Below are 22,574 nucleotides of genomic sequence, written 5' to 3'. Positions count from 1 at the left end.
TCTTCTGGGGGTAGCGCGACACGTCCGTTGACCAAATCTCCAAACCAAGCTTCCTGAAATACTCACCTATCGCTGAGACTTCATTGCGCCTTGGAAAGTCAGTAGATGTAGCCATGGGTACACAGTCATACCTGCACCGATCGCACTCTCTTGCTCACTGTTCATTTACTAGGCCTTGCTTCACACGTAGTCCAAGTGGCTCCGCACTATGTGCCTCTGACTCACCGTCACGCCACGACAAACTTGTTTCATCTTATTTTGAACAACCTTCTTTAGTACATACCTCTTAACAGCAAGTATCTATCGCATTAAACACTAAGTTCTATTTAGAAATTTGAACTACGTTGCGTATGTGTATTTCAAGAAAACATTAAATGTTAACTGATTTTTATTTACTTTTTTCTCCCACATGTAGAAAATATATTATTACATATCTGCATTTACTTACATATTTACATGCACTAATCAGCCTATTCGTTCTCAAATCCTACCAGAAGTTAAAATGGAAAATATCACGTATAATTTGTCTGTTGATACAATACGTCACAGAACCTCTAATTTATATTGCGTTGCAGCGAGCGTACAACGACCAGATTCATTCAGCGCGGCAATTGAAGCGAATGTTAAGGGCCATACGCATCATAGTCGACACGTCTCAACCTTCCCCTTGACTGTGCAATGCATAAAGCTTCCAAAGTGATCCCTCAGGTAAGGTTAACACTGAGGGCTGATTGGTCTAGCCACATCTCGAGCGAGGCTAACATTTTTTTTTTTTAAAAAAAAAGTTGAAGGTGAAACTCCGAAGCTCAATTCTACTATGATAAAGCATTAACATCGTAAGCAGCAACTGCATAGTTACAATGTATGCTATATAAAAAAAGATAGAGAGAGAAGAAAGAAATGTTCTGAACTTTGTTCTTGTAAAGGCAGAAAAATAACTGTGTAGAATAGGAATAAAGTTCTTTTTTAATTTTCAGATAAAGTCTGTTAACTTCCAAGATGATATAAGAAAGTTATAGAAAAGCGGAAAAATAACGCTGCAGATTAGGAATACAGTTATTTTTTAATTTTCAGGTAAAGTCTATTAACTCGCAAAAAGAAATAAGGAGGATATGTAGCTAGAAAACGTGAGAGGTTGTAGCTTTACAATAGAGATCCCACTAGAAATACATTACCTATATGCTGTAGTTTTTTTTTCTGACAAAATCAGCCCATAGTATTTTCGAGAATGTATTTTCTAAACAATTTTCCAGTAAAGGTTAACCTTAGGAGGGCATAAAAGTTAGGTCGATAAATACAGTATTTTGGGGGAAAATTCCATGCAAATAGCGTATTGTTATCAACCAATTGCATACAATTGTATAAGACACATACATACTTAGCTAGTACATATAATGAAAGCCGCACGTCTCAAAACCACGCACCAAACTTTGCAAGCTGCTCATTACAAGAAATTTTTTTGCATCTAGTAGTCAAAGCCCAGATTTAAATATCTGGAGCATTTTACTAGTTCCTCAGAGCCAACCCACCTTTAACACATTAAACCCTGCAACATCCTTACTATTTTATTCTGATATCTGACAACTGATATATAGCATTAGTAGCTCTATTTTCTACTGAATTAGACCTACTACTAGTCAAAGTCTAGATTTTAATACCCCTTCATACCCATCATACGTTTTTCTAAAGGAAAATGAAATATATCTGAGTTACTTACAGCCATAGTGAAAAAAAAGAAGATATACTTTCACCAAAATTTCGTTTCCCGATATTTCTGTGCTGCAAAATTTCCTGCACCGAAAGTTTCAGCACAGGAGACGGGGTTGGATTGCTTTCTTCAGAAAAAGAAAGTATTTTTTCTTCGTCAAAATCTGTTTTCAATTTATATTTTAATATTCAAAATCTACTTCTAGTGCTCCCAACGGGTCGGGTCGGATTGAAGACCGACCAGACCCGTGACCCGAATTGACTAAGGGTTGAGGAAACGGGAGAACACCTGTGATTTTTTCCAACCCATCAACTTTCATTCCAAAATAGGTTCTTATGATTCCGGGACCCGCGCCACTTTGATTTTTCTTTCTCGGTAATTAAAACGTATTTTACAGTATATACAGTTGCAAATAAGAAGATACATAATATGAATTTTGTAATTTAAAATTTAAAAATACAGTATGATAATGAATTATAAAGTACTAATTTTATTTCATCACTTTCAGCCCAACAAATGAAATTCAAACAATTCGCACCCTGGGTCTTGGTCCCGCATTTCGTAATCTTGGTGGTCTTTCATGCTATACAAGAGCAAAGAATGCTCGCCTCATCGGTACAAATGAAGACCAAGTGTGATTTTGATTATGCTCTTTCATACTATACGGAAAGCAAGAAAATAAACTTCACCAATTGTGCTTCACTAATTTTATTTCACCAAGCCCAAGAACATCGATACAAGAATAAGATAAAGATTGGATATGCAAGACGAAGTGCATAGTAATCTTGCTCTTGGCCTTGTTTTGGTTATCACCAAGTAGCGATGAGCATAAGGTCCCTCGATTCTGCACCGAGCTAAGGGTGACCATGAGAAATGAATGCAATGGTGGAATGAAGAAATTGGGAGGAAACAGGAGAACCTCGAGAAAACCCACTACATGGCGTTTCTCCACCACAAAGCCCACTTAGCACAAGCTAAGATCGAACCATGGACACCATGCACCAGAGATGAATGTTCTACCACTGAGCCACCGCGGCCCTGCTTGGGCTTGGTCGTCTATATCCAATCTTTCTTTTGGGCTTGCTTAAACAACTTCTAGTTTTGTTTTAAATCCAGACTCCATATTGGTGTAGATATTAATATTACAGTCGATTGGTAAAATCAATCTTCCACATTTAAAAATTAAAGTACACACAAGTACAAAAATAAGTATTTACCATAAAAACACTAGCTGCAATTTTCCAAAATAGATTTATGCTTTCTATAAAATCAATTGAAAATTGCTATTTTTAATTAGGCAGCTAGTGAAAAACAGCAGCTTTCGACTCCAGCCGAGTTTAAGCTCAACCTAAACTCAGTTGACCAAAGTGAACTGATCCGATCCGACAACCTGGCCCGAATTGATCCGTCTCGGGCTGACCCGACCGGACTCGGGTCCGGTCGGTTCGTGTCAACCCGACCCGTTTGAGAGCACTATCTACTTCATATTAATATTCAGTGTCTGGTTTTCATTTTTGTGATATTTTCCGTTTGCCATTTTTCCATTGCTTTTTTTTATTTTATTCAAGTTTATTTTCCTTTGCAATTAAATTAGTTAACCTACAAATGTAATTAGTTATCATTATTGTATTCTTTATTGCTTTTTGCCGGTGATCTTATGTCCGCGACCCAGAATTTTTTTTTAGATCAACAGAAAGGAACTACTGATTAAGGAACATCAGATAATATAATAAACATATTAGCTATTAAAACTTGAAGTCATGAAGAAAATATATTATTTATATGAAATGTTTTCTCAAAGGTTGTCATTTTTATTTCAGATTACATCCATTGTGGAAGGGACAACGGCCCCGGGACATAATCATGAGCCGAAGCCACTAATTGAAAAGATGAAAAGAATGCGTGGATATAAATAATAAAGCTCGAACAGGATTGGAGAAGCCCGAACAAATAATAGCCGAATTTCTTCAAAACACTACAGAGGATGAAAGGTTGGAGTTTACAAACATCGAGACTGTGAAGCGTGATATTAGACGCCAGCGACGAAAGTTTACCCGAAGAACCAAAGAGTCTTAATGAAATTCGATTAGGTAACTGCACTCCTCACTTATATTTTTATTGTATTTTATACGGTGCGTGCAATGTGAAATATGCAATTATAGTAACACAAACATATTTTAATGCGAATATATTAAAATATAAAATGTTGTTCTATACTCGTGGTTCCTATGTTTGTTGTTGACTTTATTATTATTATTATTATTATTATTATTATTATTATTATTATTATTATTATTATAGATTTCTCAAAGTAATGTTGCTTTAAACTTGTAGCCTTAACGTTTATAGAGAACACAGCTTAATATTTTCAATGCTAATTAATTGTGTAAACTATATTTCCAAGATTGATTATTACATTGCTTAAATTATTTTCTTTCAGAGGGTGAGTAGGCAACCACAGGAGGTTCTGAGCCACAGAGGTTCCTACTATATGATAATGGACCGGAGGCTGAAAATAGGATCATTATATTTAGCTCTGATCGTCAGTTAAATAAGCTAGAAAGTTTGTCGACGTGGTATGCTGACGATAATTTTTCTATGAGTCCTGGACTATTTAAGCAAATATTGTAAAGGAATCTGTGTGTTTGTGTTGGGGCCCACATTGAAGACTGTTGTGATTAATTTGTTATCGATTTATTAATTTTATACATATTTGTTTTACCAGCGAACAATAATGTGGGCTACCTACTTTTGTTTGTGTTATTCGTGTCTTGTGAGTTTTAGCGTATTTTGGAAAAGGACAGAGACCTTTTATTATATGATTATATTACGCCATAAGAAACAAACGTGTTTGGACTAGTGTTCTGAAGAGCCGGTGATTGACTGATTTATCTTTCGCTGAATCTGCATTTTACAATTGTGATGTGATTTATGTAATTATTGTTATTGTTTTGTAATAAATTTATGAGTCACCATCCTGACTACTCCTACTACCTTTACCACACCTCCTGTGACGTCTGGGACTCGCTTCTAGGCTCACTTGTAATTGTCGCCGAGTCTTGGGCCCGAGCTTAAATAGCACCGAAAACTTCCGCTTTGGGGACGCGGTCGTAGAAGAAGAGGTTGCTGTCGGAGTTGAACAGTAAGGCCTTTTATTTATTTATTTATTTCTTATTTAAAGGAAATTGTGCCGAAAGTATTGCATTATTTACTTTTCTACTTTGATTCGACATTTGTTAATGGAAAATTCCATACCGTAAAATGTACTTCAGACATGTTTTCCGAAGGAGATTTAGAAGGATTCCACCCGTCTTTCCAAAACAAATGTGGAACGTTCATGAGGCTACAATTGAAAGAAAGGAGCGTACTAATAACTTGACAGAAGGATGGAATCGTTCTTTCAGTGCTCTTGTTGATCACAATCATCCCTCCTTCTGGACAACGATTTGTAGAGGAAGGTTACCAAAGAGCACGCACTTAATATTCATCTTGAAAAAGCTCCAAAAATAATGAAGCAAAAATTATATAAATTGAATATAATTTTAATTGAAGGTTTACCTACATTGTAAGAAATGGAAAACTTTACTACTAAATGTAGATATGGAGATATACGTTAAAATGTGAAAAAACCCAAATGCGTACTCTTAAGAACCACTGTCCCAAAGAGTGCCTTTCGTGGTCCCTAAGAGGGCGCACTCAACACCTATCATACTTGCAACCCAAATCCTCTTTGTAAGACAAACACTGAACATGTCACCATCGTTCACAATTAATGCACTGAATCCAGTCCTCGTCAGTTGTTTCTTCATACAATTCGTGACACATTGGGCTTGAAATTTGGTTGATCTCAGCTGCAGTTTTCTCTGTTGAAGTGGATGGTTTATTGAGATGATGAAAAAGTTTCCTTTTTGACTTAACATTTCCTTTAATTCGTTTGCTCTGAAGGACCTTGTGAAATGGAGCACTAGTAAAAATTTTAGATCGAAGTTTGGTACGTGCAGTTTGTCGTATTTCTTTCATTTCGGAATTGGAATGATGTATCTCGGATGAACAGACGTGTTTGAAGTTACGGCTTCTGTAAGTGTATAACGTTTCCCTTTTCCTATGGTATTGCCATACAATGAAAGGCAATAGCAAACTACCAGGGATTCACCATGCCTGGGGATCTTCGGGTAGAACAGAAGATCATCATCATTATCATTGTAATTTAAGAAATTCTGTAAATTGAAAATACTTCTTATAGAAGATTTACAGCTGGTGCTTGAATCGAAGACAAACAATTGCAAATAATTCTACAATCCATTCAAATATTCTGTTACACTCCGCTTTCTTAAACTAAGTAACTACAGAGAATAACCATATAGTCTGTATGATGAATGCCGTTACCTACACACACTCTTAATGAAATTATCTCAATGAGTACGCGCGCGCTCTTTGGTAACCCACTAACGCGCACTCTTTGGGAAACAGCAATCAATTCGAGTGAAATTCATCCAGGTGCCTGCACATGCAAGACCCCCGAAACTAAGCCATGGTAAACAATTCTATCTACATTCATGTTTTCTACCATGCAACAAAGGTACTGTAGTTAACTATTATATCAGAAAAATTTCTTAACTAAGAGTACTAAAATATTGCATCAAGAATTCAAAAAAGTTATTTTTTATCTGTATTTTCTGTTTGGAGCTATACGTTAACCCAGCGTTTCCCAACCGGTGTGCCGTGAATAGGCCGCTGGTGTGCCGCGAGTAAATCGAAACAAAATTATTAATTCTATAGCAATTAATTAAATTGCAGGACATAGGGGAAAATGTATATTTGTATTTTACATTACTATGAACCTCTAATATGAATCTACAATTTTAAGTTTCATACCGCGTTACTTTTCTGTACATTTTTAATATTGAAAAAGGTATTTGTTATCATTATTATTACGTTATGACCATTATTTCTTCTTTATTGTTGCAGACTATTTCGTAGCTTCAAATTTTAAAATATTCAATCTTTTCGACAAAACGACCATGGATACGAATTACCTACATTTGTGTTTTAAAAATAAAAGAGATTTGTTTGTTCGTTCGTTATTTAGTGATCTTTCTTGTTAGTGAAAATTTGGATGCAGTTTTCGGAAAAGAAAGCGTATTTAAAAAAAAAACTAAGTCCAATATTTCATTGCAATTGTTTTCTATTTTTAAATTAGAATGAAAAATAAGCATAAGGATTTACCATGGTAGAAAACCAGTGATCGAGCTTTCTTCTCCGTGAGGAGATCAGTAATCACAGAAAAATATACCATGGTATTTTATATTTAAATATAGTAAAATCTATAATTGTGCCGCGAGAATTCAAGTTACACCCATAGTGTGCCGCAAGTTGAAAAAGGTTGGGAAACGCTGCGTTAACCTCTGTTTTCTTCGTATCAAGACTCACACAAAGACGCATCAAACAGCGTAGCAATAATAATTCTATGTGTTACCACTTCAGTATAATTGGCGCTGCGCGCTCTTAGGGCGTGCGTACTCTTTGGTAACTCTCCTCTAATATAAGGAAAGAACAAAGTATTGAAGTAACTCATATTGTTCAAGCTGAGCGCGGGTTGTATCCTAAAAAGAGGAGGAAAAGAGAAACGGTGAAAATGGATGCGGTTATTTGATTTATGTAGTGAATTGAAAGATGGCAAACGTGATGTGCCGAGCTTCTTAAAAGCTGTTGCTCACAAAATTAGATTTGAGAATGTAAGGTTACAAATAACTTGACAAGTGAGTATGCCTTATGCTGTATACTATGATATAAAATTTTAAATTAATATAAAATTGTAAATTTATATAAAATTTTAGGATATAAGATTGTAAATAATTTGAGTATATTTGTAAATAATTTGTAAGTGTGTATATTTTACAAATTGTACTTACATTAGTTTGTTTTGGTATTATGCGATATTGTAAATAGTTTGACAACTGGATGATCATGTAATAATTTGTATGTGTAATGATAGAAAAAGTGTCTGATGCAAGGGTATATTGTAATGTTGTTTGTAACGTATTAAAATATTAAAGGGTGATTGGCATTCATGGTGAACTTGTCGTTATTTCGTTGACAAGTTTATTGTGAATTCTTGTCTACCACCTTTATCGACGGAACTATCAGAGTACGGGGCATAGATTATGGAAGTACTGGATGAACCGGGAGCAGTAGTGGCCAGGTATGTGATTGATGCAGATTAAGAATAGTGTAACCACGAATACCTACATCTTACTTGTATATCTAGTATGTGCATACGTCTTTTTCTGCAAATTGTTTGTGTCTTTTTGAGTATTTCAAGCATTTTTTAAAATACTTCGGAAGGGGCTTGGGTCCCTTCAAACTGTTTTTCCGCAGAAACGAAATATTACGTATTTCTTTCACGTCTAGTATCTGCATGCATAGTTTCTACTATGGATGGCTATCCCAATCATTTGTCTTTTATTTGTATTTTCGTCAGCTTATACGAAAGCTCCTGTTGGCTTTTTTCCGCATACACAAAAGCACTGGTGGGCTTTCGTCCGCTCTCACAAAAGCTCTGGTGGGCTTTTGTCCTACACCCCGTTAGATCATACGTGGAAAAAAAGGATGGTAGCGCTCCTCAACTTGACCTATGTTAACTGGGAAATGTAGGCAAACACCAACAGGGAAAAGGATGTAAAAGACGTTAGAATAACATTTTTCACGATGAAATATGTATAACTGTTGAATGAATTTTTCCCATCAGTGATGATTTCAGAAGTTTTTTTTTTTTTTTTTTTTTCCTGGTGTGGCAAATTTCAATATGCTGGGAATGAAACTTATTACTAACGAAAATACTGGCAATCCACATTGAGCACGATAGGTTATGTGGTCTTGAGGGAAGTTATGGTTATCGGGGAGAAATCCCCCTCGGCTGATCCCTGAAAACATCACTGGTCCCCTGAAATCAATTCTTAAGCTAATCTTCAATCTATTCTAAAATCTACTATCAATATTGTAACACCAAGTATCAATCGCTTATTTTATTTCAGGTAATGTTCAACATTTCGACTGGGTTCATTGTGAGTTTAAAACATCTTCCATCAAATACACAAGAACTCGCAAATTTAAAAGCCGACAAAACACTGAAATTGAAACTTCTCTGAGTTTCTTTAGACACGTTTTGGTTGACAATAAGAAGTGACCTCCAATATGACAGTTAATGTGTTATTGCCATTTTCAACTATATATTTTTTGTACTGGGCTTCTCGACGTTGACTGAAATTAAAGCGGCTAAGAGGAAAAGACTCAAATCCGTCGATGAATAAATGAGACCTGTATTTTCAACGATACTTCACGGGTGAGTTGCGCATGTGCAGTTAAGCAGGCAAAACTATCATATTAAAGCTGTGAGTAAAATTATTTACTTAAATAGTAACAGAAATGTTTATTTTCTACACAGAATAACTTTATATATGGAGCTTAAATCTATTGCCTTTATTTGCCGCAAAACGCTTAAATTCATTTAACAAATCTATATATATAAAAGAGAACGTACAAATCCTTTGTTAGCTCATCACGCTAATACGGCTGAACCAATTTCTTTCATTTTTGGGGGGTTATTAAGATTTGGACCCTAGATGGTTTTTATCATATCACTTTAATTTTCAATTACCAGTGTCTTGAGATAATTGACCATTCAAGTGTCCATAACGTACAAATCCTTTGTTAGCTCATCATAGCTAAATCTAACCGTATTTATATGCAACCCACATGACCGTGTCACTCGGCGGGTTAACATAAATGACAGGCGATATAATGTTAACATTTACTCCAATCTTCTATGGTTTTTATCATATCACTTGAAAGCGAAAAAGTAAAAATTATCTAAGTAACAAAGTTTATTGCGTTCCGGGGTGACCCCAGCGAAGCGGGGTGAACGCTGCTAGTTATTAATAAATGCAGGACTCCATTTCGTGTTTAATAATAATAATAATAATAATAATAATAATAATAATAATAATAATAATAATAATAATAATAAAGATGAATTACAATACACTTTCATATTAATAGTGTCACACAATATATAATAGTGTTTTTCGGGGATAGCATTTTGCTGTGACGCATTAAATCATGAATAATTTATGCTATGCCACGAGTAGAAGAGGATTGCGGATGAATGCACTACAGGAAGAAATTAGAAGGAAAATGGCAGCCATTCCAATTGATACGCTTCCACGCACCATTCTGCAGCTTAAAAACAAAGCCCAACAATGTACTCGTTGTAATGGTGGCTACCTAAAGGACCTGACTTGAAATCTTAATGTAGTGTGGAAAACTCCTGTACATCACATATGTATTCATCACAGTTTGCACTAAAACTTATTATTACAACTCCATGTTTTTGTATTTAAAGTGTGTCCCATCATTTGTATGATAGTAAAACTGGATTTCTAAAAATATGATCAAAAAAACTATAATTACCGATTTAAGCATTTATCTCAAGGAGGAGGCGGATATGTGGCTGATTGGGATGGAAACCAGGAACCTTATAGTTAATGAGCTGGCATGATAGGCCGTACACACAGATTCTGGGTTCTCACACTCTAAATTTCATTCGCAAGGATTTTATGTTATTTATTAGTATTCTAACTTACTTGCTAGGAACATGGTTCAACACTAGAGCAAATACAATATGTAAATATGATTCCTTTGTAAATTTCCTAATGCAAATGTTCATTTATTTAAATCTGTAAACAAGCAGCGAATTACCATCGAAAGTATAAAATTAATCTTCTTTAAATTTTCCATAGAATGGATTTGCACATAACTGTTACTAGTAAATGTAAAAAAATACATATCAAATCTTACAATTATAATGTTTCAACGCGAACATGATTATCAACGTGCTCAGATATATCATGACGCCACTGCTACAATAGAATTCTTCTGACATGACCTCATATGTGTTCGCAAATTCCACTTTTGAGCAAATCTCTTTCCACATAAAGCACACACAATTTTACGAACTCCTTTGTGCAGTTTTAGGTGTGTTGTCAGATTGTAGTCACGAGCAAACTTTCGACCACAAATCTCACATACAAACGGCTGTTCACCTGTGTGTGTTGTCATATGAAGTTTAAGAGTAGCAATGCTGGACAGCTTTGCACCACAAACTTCACATTCTTTGCATTCTTTTGGTTTAGTGTGGTTCTTCATATGTTGTGAAAAAAATCGTGTTCTCACGTCTTTCCCACAAACTTCGCAAGAAAAGAAACTTTGGTTGTGATGGATTTTATGACCAGGAAATTATCTAGCAAAATCTCTGGTACGTGAGTCTGAATGTAATTTTAAATGTCGATTCAAAAGATAATTTTCAGAGAAACTCCTAGGACAGTGTGGGCATTTAAATCCCTCCATATTATGCTTCTTAATCATATGACTCTTCCAATTTCTAACTTTTTTAAACTTCTCTCCACAGACAGTACAACCTTCTTTCCAGTTCCATATTTCTGGAATTTTGTCTTCAATTCTGAAAAAGAATATACACTGAATAATATATGATACTATAGTTTTAAAATTACATTGTATTTTGTAAAAAGGGAAGATTATACATACAAAGTGTTTTCTTTACTAAATGTAATACATATTAAAGCCTTCTTTCATTCCTGATGGCTCATCTCTTCAACTTGTTTCATTCGGGATCCATTTTTGGGGGGAATCATTGAGGAGAGAGATATTGTTATAAAAATTCTTTTCGGGGACAGTATTAACAGACTTCAACGAAAGTGTGAAACAGTAGTAACTAATAAAAGTGAAAAAAAGGTAATATTAAAACACTTAAAAGCACAAAACAATTCATTACCATTATGTAGAGAAAGTGTCGAAAGCAAGCAAACAAAATAATAGCTAATAAGAAATTATTTTCATGTTGATTTTAGGAGCCATTAATTTGTTTGCTTCGGCACAGACTTCCAATTTATATATAACGACAATGAATTATTTGTGCTTTTAACTGCTTTATTATTATCTTCTTTTTAGCGTTTTAATTATTTCCTACTTTCTAGCGTTTCTGTTCAAGTCCAATATTTAAAAAAAATACTGCTTTTTAGTGCGTTCTTGAAGTCCGTTAATTTTCTCTTAAGTCTATTTATTTATATTTTCCAGTTTCTCGTTACCGCAGTACTTTAGTTAGATACTAAACTGGTTCAATCCCGTGTCTCGTAAAGGCTTCTGAACAACATATTTTTCTAAGATAAGAATGTACACCATTTTAGGCGAGATTCTTACCTTGCATAATCCTACCTCGAATAAAACGGTGAGGCAGGATTTTTTGAATTTCATTAATAACCATAATAACCATGAAATCTGTGAAATCATAAACACATTTGAAAAATCTACACTATTTACTAATTTCTATTAAAAGGGAGTAATGAACAGATTTGAAGCTTCAGTGCACTGTCATCTCTGAAAAGATTCGTATTCTCCGTTTTTCAATTTATTGCCTTATATGTTAAATTAAACACCACAACATCTGTCACTGATAGCTTAGATCATCTTTTCTTAAATTGCCTCTGTAGCCTATTTGTCCAAACATTAATCTCCAGACAAGATGTAGAGAGAAGAGAAAGAAAGAGATACAACATCTGTAAGATTTATGTAATTCACTAAGGGACTATAGGGACTGACTGAGCTAATTACTGCTACTAGCTCTTTTCACTCCTCAGAAATTTACTAAGACATGTTCGCAGGACACTTTTCTAAGTCCTAAATCTGAACGTGAATTATTTCATTCGCCTTACTGTAATTATTCGAGAATGGAAAATGATTACGCTGAACGTGAATATGTTTCGCTGTCGTAAAGCAAGGACCGTAATAAATGTAAATAAGGTTCTTATTGTTATATAAAACACAGAAGTATTTATTCCGTGTATAGAACAATATAATACAGTAAATAAGCAACATCATAATCACTAATGCCTGCAGGGTTTTACCAACGGGGGGAGGGGGGGGCAAAAGACCGATATAGAGTTTTTTCGTTTTATTCCCTATATATATTGTTAAAAGTCATAGCATTTATCATTGATAGCGTATATCGTCTTTCGCCGCTGTAGCGTATTAGTCAGAACATTCATCTCCAGACATGATGTCGAGAAAATAGAAAGATATATGAACAGTGGTGTAACTAATTTTGCTGCGCCCTGGATCGATCGATCATCAATTTACTCATACTCCCCCAGGCACCCTGCCCCAGGTGTTTCAGCGGCTGCTTTATATATATGATTCCATGTCAGAAGGGCCAGACAAAAGGGCAAAGACAGAAAGGCCTGAGTCAAAACGACTCCGGTCAAAAGGGGCCCCGCTACTAAAGGGCCCGAGTCAAAACGGAACCACGTCAAAACTGTCTGGGTCAAAAGGTCTCCGCAACAAAGGGCCCGAATCAAAACGCCCCTCATAAAAAGGCCCGAGTCAAAAGGGGATCCGCTACAAAAGGGCCTGAGTCAAAAGGGAATCCGCTACAAAAGGACCCGAGTCAAAACGGCCCCGCGACAAAGGGATTGGTCAAAAGAGTTCGAATCAAAACGCCCCTCTAAAAGGGTCCCACGACAAAAGGACCCAAGTCAAAAGGCCCTGCGTCAAACGGGTCCGGGTTAAAAGGAACCCGAGTCAAAAAAGGCCGAATCAAAGCGCCCCTCATAAAAAGAGCCGGGTCAAAAGGGTCCCGAGTAAAAAGGCCCTGCGTCAAAGGGCCCGAGTCAAACGGCCCAGCGTCAAAAGGCTCCGGGTCAAAAGTTCTCCGCAACAAAAGGGCCCGAATTAAAACGTCCCTCATTGAAAGGGCCCGGGTCACAAGATCTTCGCAACAAAAGGGCCCGAGAATCGTTTGTTAACACAACGCAAAAATTTGCGATTAGATAGCGATAATAAATATAACAATTAGGCTATAATGACTGTATTTTTGCGTTACGTTAGTATACTCAAATTTTTGCGAAGATTGGTACGAAATGACAACCAACGTCAGTAACAGAGGCGACTCTTGAGGGAAGTGACATTGGTAAAAAAAAATATTTTACGAATGCAATCCACGAGAATTTCACTGCGCAAATGTATGATGGAATTTCATGAAAACATTAATGGTCTCTAACCAAAGTTCAAACAAAACACATCAACCAGTTTTTGTTCATTGTTACGCAAGTTTTGATTATTATTATTATTATTATATTACTTTTATTAACATTAATAATAATAATAATAATATACAAGGTCAGTTGTAGCCCATGCCTTCAAACCAGTATACGCCACTGATCGAAACATCGGTCGTCTTTCGTTCATTTTATGTTACTCCCTCCCACTCTCACAAGATGTGCAAGGATGTCTTATCCCTTACCCCAAAGCATAAAAAGCAAACAATATTATCGCAAACACAGCCTGGGGCAGAGAGGGAGTGACACAGAACGCACCCAGCTCGCTGTATAGCTGCAAGAGATCTATGGGTAATTATAGTTTCCCTCTTGTTAAAAGGCGTGCCTATCAAGGTCAGTTCCGGCAGTTGAACAAGGAATTGACTGTTAGAAAACAGCAGCAGCATACAACTAGTCCTTTCTGTTTACTTTTTTATGAATATTTTTCATCTTCATGCGTACAGGTCACGTATTGCGTAGATTTAAAAAAAAAAAACATACTGTGTCAAGTGTATATATTAGCAAAAAGATATGAGTATTCAAAAGGCAAAAACATGTAGCTATTTTTGCTTTCCTTTTTCTATTAGCCAGTGGAAGTGTGTATGGTTGTTTCAACATCCTTCTTGTAGTTTGCTTAGTCGTGGTTCTTATGATAGTGGCGTATTTTCGCCCGGAGAAATTACGGAAATAAATAATGTAGACTTCGATGCTTTTAAAACGGACGATGAATGTAGTTTGTAGGAAGATTCTAGCATCAATTTATGTGACATACACACCTCTTTTCATATAGTCTCGAAGAAAAAATGTTTAATTTTCTTGTGTTCATGTTATTCCTTTCCCTTTCATAGTCGAGTCGTACTCGAGAAATATATCCTTTTCCTTGTCGGCTGAACAATAAGATGTATATATAATGAATACAGATACAATTGGTTATGATATGATTTTTTTATATTTGAGTTTAGCGTCCGTTTTAGCAGCAAGAGTATGTGAAACGTGGACTTGCAGCTTAACTTGGGATCCGAACCACATGAGCTCCTGCCGGGATTCGAACCAGGGTCTCCCGCGCCACAGGCGCGTACACTATCCACATAGACACGAGGGTGTTCTACAGTGAGTTATGAATAAAACTGATTCCTAATTTTTTTAACCCTCTTAATCTATAGGTAACTTTTTATTTTCACTTAGTATCGTTCAACAAGATGTTTTCTAGCCAGAGAAGGAACTGGGCGAGCGTTATAGCAAGGGAAGGCAAGCGAGTATTATCAGGCAGCTTAACTTAGGATTAAAAACATAAGCTCCCTTAAGGAGTCAACACATTACCTATTAAAACAATGTGAAAAGACAATCATTTAACCACGATGGAGTATATTGCTTCTCTGGAATAGTTATTTAAGTAAGTGTATATTACACAACAACTGAATAATTTTGCGAACAATAGAATTTTGTTATGTCAAAATAAAGACCCTGTGTTTATAGTAATTTAAGATTTAAGTTGATTTGAATTTCGTGTTTCTGTGTACCTACCTATCTTCCACTCTGTGTTTTATTGTTTTTGTAAAATGAAAGAATGTCCTACATGATAAAGGATTACCCACAATCTGCACTCACAACGAAAATATGATTTTTATTAAAATAATAAGATATATATATATATATATATATATATATATATATATATATATATATATATATATATATATATTGTGGCAGTACGCATATATTTGATTATTTTATTTTATTTAATTTTCTATTTTTGATTTTATCTTTTCATGTACAAATAAATTTGTGATATTAATTTATAAAATAACATTCAGCAAAACAGAGTTAAGAAAGAAACGAACAACAAAACAGATTACATAAAAGCTTGGCATTGCATTTAATTTATGAAACAATTATATAACATTGGCATTAAGGAAACTACAATTTGGCAGATTATTCTAATTGTTAAAAATGAGAACAAAAACTAAATTATGCGTTACTGGAAAGAATTACAGAAATCTAATGTCATGAAGTTTGTAAAATGTTTGTTAACACAGACACAATTTTGGGTATGTCAGAATTGCCAAGTATCGCGGACACAGGCATTCTAGGGATTGCAGTCGTTGAACAACAATGTGTAAACTGAAAAGTTTCCTGGAGCAGAAAGAGAACACGCTTCTGACGTCATGTTGAGAAGGCAGATTCCAGATTTGAGGAAGTCAACAAAAACCCAATGATGTAAGGTCTCGAGAGTGAATGGAGGAGAGTGAATTCAGGAGAGCGGATTCCGGAGAGTAATTGAGAGATTCAGAACGGAGTAACTTCGGAGCGCGGAGTCGCGCAGTTGCATACTAAGAGTATGAACTTATACATTTACCAATACCAAGAAAAGTCAAGTATGAAAATGATTAGTTAACATTGAAGTCGGTGAATTCATATTTTGTCGTCGGTACTGTGAACACGTAAATAAGTCCAACTTGCTGTTCGTGAGATTCACCCACGACGCCCAGGAGACTAAGTCCATCTGTCACACAAACCATCTGGGATTGCCGTAGAGGAGCTGATCATCATTCCAAGGACCACAAGGAACATTGGAGGTATGTGTTACTTTCTAAATCTGTTGTCAGCGATTCAATGTTTAGAAATGCCGTATTCGATCTGGTAGAAATGAAATACCCGATATTAACATCCAACCCAATACACAAGAACTTACACACGAATTAAAAATACATAAACAAATTAATAGTTAAAATTGAGTTATTATTTCATACAAATTATTACCTCTCGCATAGTTAATGTTTACTTCGATATTCCCATTCATTCTAGGTGAACGGAAGGTGACTTTCGTGCGTTCAATTTCATCCCCCAAAATATAGACACCGAACGCGGAAGGTTAGCAATATATATATATCAGAGCATATGAATCCTTATTTCAGAATAGAAATGTAATAATTATACGAGATTTTGTTCGTTCCTTCGAATTCCCTTTAGAAAACCTGCTTGGAAACATGATACTCGCAGGAATGCAAGGAAAACCTGAGATTTTAAAAAGGAAAATGCTTATCGAACAAATGAAATGTAGGGTAGTAGCTACCTCGTGCCTAAGCGGTTATCGTAGTTCGGATTCCTCGTTAACCTGTAGGTCCACGTCCCATATTGTCTCGCTGCTGAAAGAGACGCTAAACATCAAATTAAAAATCAATCAAAAATATAGGCTAGTGTTAGCGATCTTCTTTCTTAATGTGATGGTCCCAGGTACAAATCCGAAGACTATTTATCCTGTCCGAGGTTTCTCCAGATGCTTTCTTCAAGTTACATCAAACAAATAAATGATATTTTTCAGTGCAGCCACTGGTCAGCTTCCTTCAATTTCGTCTTATATTGTTATAGATTGTTTCTGTTTTCAGTATAAATTGGAGTCTCAGGCTGTATCAGGAAGTTCGTTAGTGTTCAATACATGCTCAATATACAATATTTTAAAACATAAGAAACATTCCGGGTAATAATGGTGAACTCAACAAAGAGTTACTTTGGGAAAGACGCATTTTAAACTTTCTTCACAATGAAGAACTCTACAAAACGTTCTTGTTTTACTTAGTTATTATTGTTGTTGAAATTTGTGTTATGATTATTATTCTTTGGGTAAATAAAAAAGTTGGCCAGATGTTGAGTTTGTTCTTACTATTTGAAATGCCTCATACTGTATGTAGTAGAAATTAAAATAGTTGTTGAAAATAATCGAGAATCTTTTTTCGATTCTTAAAGATTATTTGTAAAAGCCATGTTTTCTTAAAAGACACACAATGCTGCAAATATGTTCTGAAATTCAGAGTAAATTTGCTTTATAATATTGTAGTACGTAGGGTGGTTGTGCCAGTCTTCGACCACCCCCTAGTTGCCGACCACTTTTCACTTTAAAACCATATATTAGGCTTATTTTCCGATGAAAAAGCATGCTTTTCCGTTATAATTGAATTGCAGCTTATTCTGAACCAATCACAAAGATACTGTCAAAATATATTGCACATGCATTCGGTAATAGCCAATCAAATGTATGCCTACGGAAGACGCACTGAATTTTCGAAAACTTTAATCTGTTGCAAATAGAAACGACAGCGCCCTGTTTTTCGTGCTCTTCCATAGTTTTATCTCACCAAGTAAGAAATGCATCTATTATTCTGTTACATGGAACTGTAGAGCACATTTTAGTAATTAAATTTTAGTGATAACTGTCAGGTATGAAGAATAAATAAATAAAATGTAGTGGTCGGACACTGACTTATGAAATATTCTTTGTTAACTAGTGTTCGACCACAGGCTGGTCGAGTACTAAAAAATTGTAGAAATATCAATAACGACTAATTTTCGATTCATCTGCATGAAATGAGTTCCTAGTTACCAATTCTGAAGTTATAATGGAATACGAAAACATTTACTAGTGTTCGACCACTACTTTTCGTAATGCATTTGTACTGGTCGAAGATTAGTTGTTTCTTTCTCAGTGTCCGGCCATGCTTTGCGTTTGTATTTTCTCGCAGAATTTCTTGATTCAAACATTAATTCAGTGATCAATTTACATTTGTATAATCATCTGTTGAGTCTTACCGTTAATACATGAATATTCACCTAATTGCCGTGGCTCAGTGATAATGGTGAAGAGGCAATCCATTGAGGGTTCGAATCCCTCTCAAGAGCAAGGGTATTTTTAATTGTCCTCGATATTTCTGTGTTCGTGTCCCTGTCAGGATTGGATTACCTCCAATTGGCTCGAGAAGCATTCAGGCTTAATGTCTCGGCTGAGACGAACTTTCGCATTTCGAACTTAGCATTCGGAAGGTCCTCGGTTCGATCCCAGCGGTCGACCATCTTGACTGAGTTTTTTCGGGTTTTTCCTCAGTCATATCAGGCAAATGCTGGGATGGTATCTTCAAAATAGGCCCTGGCCGTCTAACTTCCAACATCCTCTCCCCCACCCTATCCCGGTCGGAACCGTAGATGCCTAAAGGCCATTAAATAAATTCAAATAACTGAATATTCATGTAGTTTCCCAACATTTTCATGGAAAATTAACGGCACTGTTACGGTATGATATTTCATTTCAATAATAAATTTATTATATTTGGTCTAATTCGTTTAATAGTGAACTACACTATTCTCGCTTCGTCGTGGAACGCATTCAAATATTGTTAGTGGAATAGCAACTATCAGCTTACGTCTGGACTACATCTGTTTTCCTTGCGTGTCCTTAAGAATTTTTGTTTCTTTCAGAGATAATGAGTGAGTAGGCATAAGCTTAACCTGTCAGCTTATTCAAACGAGGATCTACTAAAAGCTCTGGAGGCTTGTCGAAAAAAAAAAAAAAACTCTCCATACGAAAGGCATCAGTAATCTACGGAATTCCTCGGGTAACGCTGATGGATAAATTTCATGGTCACAGTCCAAAAAGCGAAAAATAGATCCAGAACCATACCTAACACAGAAAGGAGAAGAGGAATTAGCAAACTGGCTCCTTAATATGAGCAAAAGGGCTTTCTACAGAAGAAATACGATCTTCTGAACAGTGTTGTCGATTCAGAAAAACGCAAAACGCCGTTCAAAGACAATCGAGCTGGTGAAACCTCGTACTACACTTACTTGAGCAGACACCCACAAAAAGTGTTCCTGAACTTGGAACAAAACGCGATATGCTGTAAACGAGGGAAACATTCGCTTGTGGTTTTAGGAGCTTGAGAAATACTTGAAAGAAACGGGACAATGTGGTATTCCAAATGATTCTGAGCGAATATTTAATTCTGATGAATCCAGCTTTTAACTGTGTCACAAATCAAGAAAAGCGTTGGGGTCCAAAGCGTGGGAAAAATATGTACGAGGTGATGGGCAACGAGAAAGAAACATTAACACTGCTTTGCACTTTTTCCGCAGCAAGAGAAATATTGTATCCCCGATGGTCGTATACCTGTAAGAGATCTTCCAAAGGACGTTATCAGTGCAGTTTCTTCAGAGATTTTCATAGGCAGGTCAGGTCAGATAGCGGCTGGATGCGAAGTGAAACACTACGAATGAATAGCAAACGGCTTCCTAAAATGGGTGAATGATCCCTCTATTAAGAAACCAGTCCTTCTGCTAATCGACGGCCACAAGACTCGCTTGGCAATGGAAGTCAACGAATTTTGTTCCAGCCATGCTATAGTACTCTACTGCCTTCCACCAAACAGCACACATATTCTTCAACCCTGCGACGTATCAGTGTTCAAGTCGTTTTCGAGAGTTCTACATGGAAACTGAGTAAAATGTTACACGTGTTATTTCTGCGCCACTAATTAAAAGAGTGATATACAAGGTAGCAACACAATTAATAATTAAAAACGAATTTAGAAGATGGGGTTTATACCCCTTCAACCCAGAGAAGACGAAGCATGTTTGGTGCTGCATTCCACTGAACCTTAAATAAATTTGATGGTCCCTTTCTTGACAAAACTATCACAAAATTACTTATTCTCAGCAACTATTGTGCGAAAATGCGAAGTGATACCTGAAAAACTAATGATGTAAGACCTACAGATGCTATTAGGTTGGTAAAGTTATTCTTTAGCCTTCATACTGTAATTAAAAGCACATTAACCGAGTAGTGGTCGATGACTAAACAGTAGGCGGTCGAACATTAACGAAAAATGGTCGAACACTAAAAGAAATCAGTTACTGGTGTTCTTCCGACTAATATTACATAAATGGCATAAGTTATCTCAGTTTCGGATAAAGTATAGATAAAATAGTTTTAGGAACATATGTGAGCTACTTGCATCCTCCTAAGTTGTTCCATTGAGTGAAAAACGATTAAGGACCATAAAAAAATGAGTTAGGTGGTCGAGGACTGGCACATTTACCCTATCCTCATCACTCCGTCAACGTAGTGAAATGTTATCAACTTTGCAACACTATTTTTCAGACTACACACACTACCCACCCCCCAACACAACTATCAACAGAGATGAGTTGCCACATTTAAGATTAAGATACCCTACGCGGAACGGCTGCCGACGAAAGAACAAACAATGTGCGTGGTGTTTCTTAGTATCCGTTCGAAGTCCGTGGCGCTCAGATAACACGTTTGCCTCAAACGTGTACGATTCATTTTGTCCTTCTCCACAGGAAGAAGGGAAAGAAAGGAACTCCGTAACTATAAATAAGTTATTGCAAAGAATATATATATATATATATATATATATATATATATATATATATATATATATATATATATATATATATATATATATATATATATTACTATGGTTATGTGAATATGTGTCGGTAAGATACAAATGAACACGTAATTAAAATACAATTATTATTGTTATTATTACTAAATAAAGAAAAATAACCATGGCGAAAAATTTACTTCAAGTACAGAACATAATATTCGTTTCCCCTATCTCATCATCATTGCCTCCTAACGGTATAATAAGTATGTCGAAATTTTTTGAAAATCCCGGCTTTAGTCCAGGCCTTTTGTATTAAATCACATGCATATTTCACTATAGACCCCCTATTGTTCGATATTAAAATAGCCCTTCCCTCTGGTCTAGTAGCTATCGCGTGTGGCTTTGTTGCACATAGTCCCGGGTTCCATTTTCAGTGAAAGCACAAAAGTGCATGTAATTTTATAATTCACTTTCATCGATCATCCATTTCATTTAGCCTAAAGGACACAGTTGTGGGACATTTTTTTCATAATAAATTGTCCACTTTGTCTACTGCGAGGTTTCTCAACCTTGGACTTGCTAGAATATGAGGGTTGAAAAAAATGAAATCTTAAGTTTACGCCCTACGATCATCCCGGCTAGACTAAATGAGACAGTGATGATGAAAAATGAATTAAATGGTGGAATGAAGTAGGAGGGAACGGGAAAACCTCAAGGAAACACGTGCACACGATGTTTGTACCACAAAGCTCACTTGGCTTGAGATGTGATCGAACCAAGGATCCCATGCACCATAGGTGAACGCTCTACCACTTTTTTCTTTTATAAAGTTCGTCCCAACCGGGATAGTGTTCGCCATGGACAGTTCGCGCAATTTCTGCGTAATCCAAACACGAAAGGGGCACGAACACAAAGGTCCAGGACAGTTAAAAATCCGATCATGCTCTTCAAAGGGACTCGAACCCTCAGTGGATTGCGCCTCATGATCCGAAGCCGAACGCCCGAGACCACTCGGCTACTACCACCTATTTACTACTGAGCCACCGCAGCCCGATATGAGGGTGCGAAGAAATGTAAATGATGTAATTAGGATCTAGTAGCACAGAAATATTTTTTAAAAAATATTTTGAACTTCTTCTTTTGATAGACATTTTTATTTGTAGACTTATTTCCAAACACAAAAAAGCATATTTAGAAATTAGCTACGAGAATCGTTTTAAAAATAACTGGGATAAAACAGGAATGAAACTCGTTAAAATCTGCAGATTTAAATACAAGAAAAATACAAATAGAACTTACAACCGTAAGCGATGAACAGCAATATATATATATATATATATATATATATATATATATATATATATATATATATATATATATATATATATATATATATATACAGGGTGGGCCATTTTAATTAATCCACGGAAATATCTGAAAAATGATAAAATATAGAAGAAATTTTTGAAGTACACGTTATATATTGCTAAGGGGGAAAACCAATTCCGCCAAAAGTACCCC

General features: G+C 35.8%; 1 protein-coding gene across 4 annotated transcripts in view; it reads right to left on the bottom strand.

Moving 5' to 3' along the window:
• Positions 1-22,574, bottom strand: part of LOC145694672 (uncharacterized) — a 176,380-nt gene that overhangs the window by 47,196 nt on the left and 106,610 nt on the right. Inside the window, exon 7 of one of the 4 annotated variants that reach the window (XM_081771165.1) lies at positions 10,320-11,225. The exons of the other annotated variants lie outside the window; for them this stretch is intronic. Coding sequence (XP_081627291.1) covers positions 11,003-11,225 — 223 coding nt within the window. The 3' untranslated portion in view covers positions 10,320-11,002. Of the gene's footprint in view, positions 1-10,319; positions 11,226-22,574 lie in introns of those variants that run through there. 4 annotated transcript variants of the gene reach the window in all.

The sequence above is a fragment of the Thermobia domestica genome, chromosome 9 (assembly GCF_964235325.1).
Source record: "Thermobia domestica chromosome 9, izTheDome1.hap1.1, whole genome shotgun sequence".
Lineage (NCBI taxonomy): Eukaryota > Metazoa > Arthropoda > Insecta > Zygentoma > Lepismatidae > Thermobia > Thermobia domestica.
Note: the sequence above shows the minus strand (reverse complement) of the source record. Positions and strands in the feature narration are given on the sequence as shown.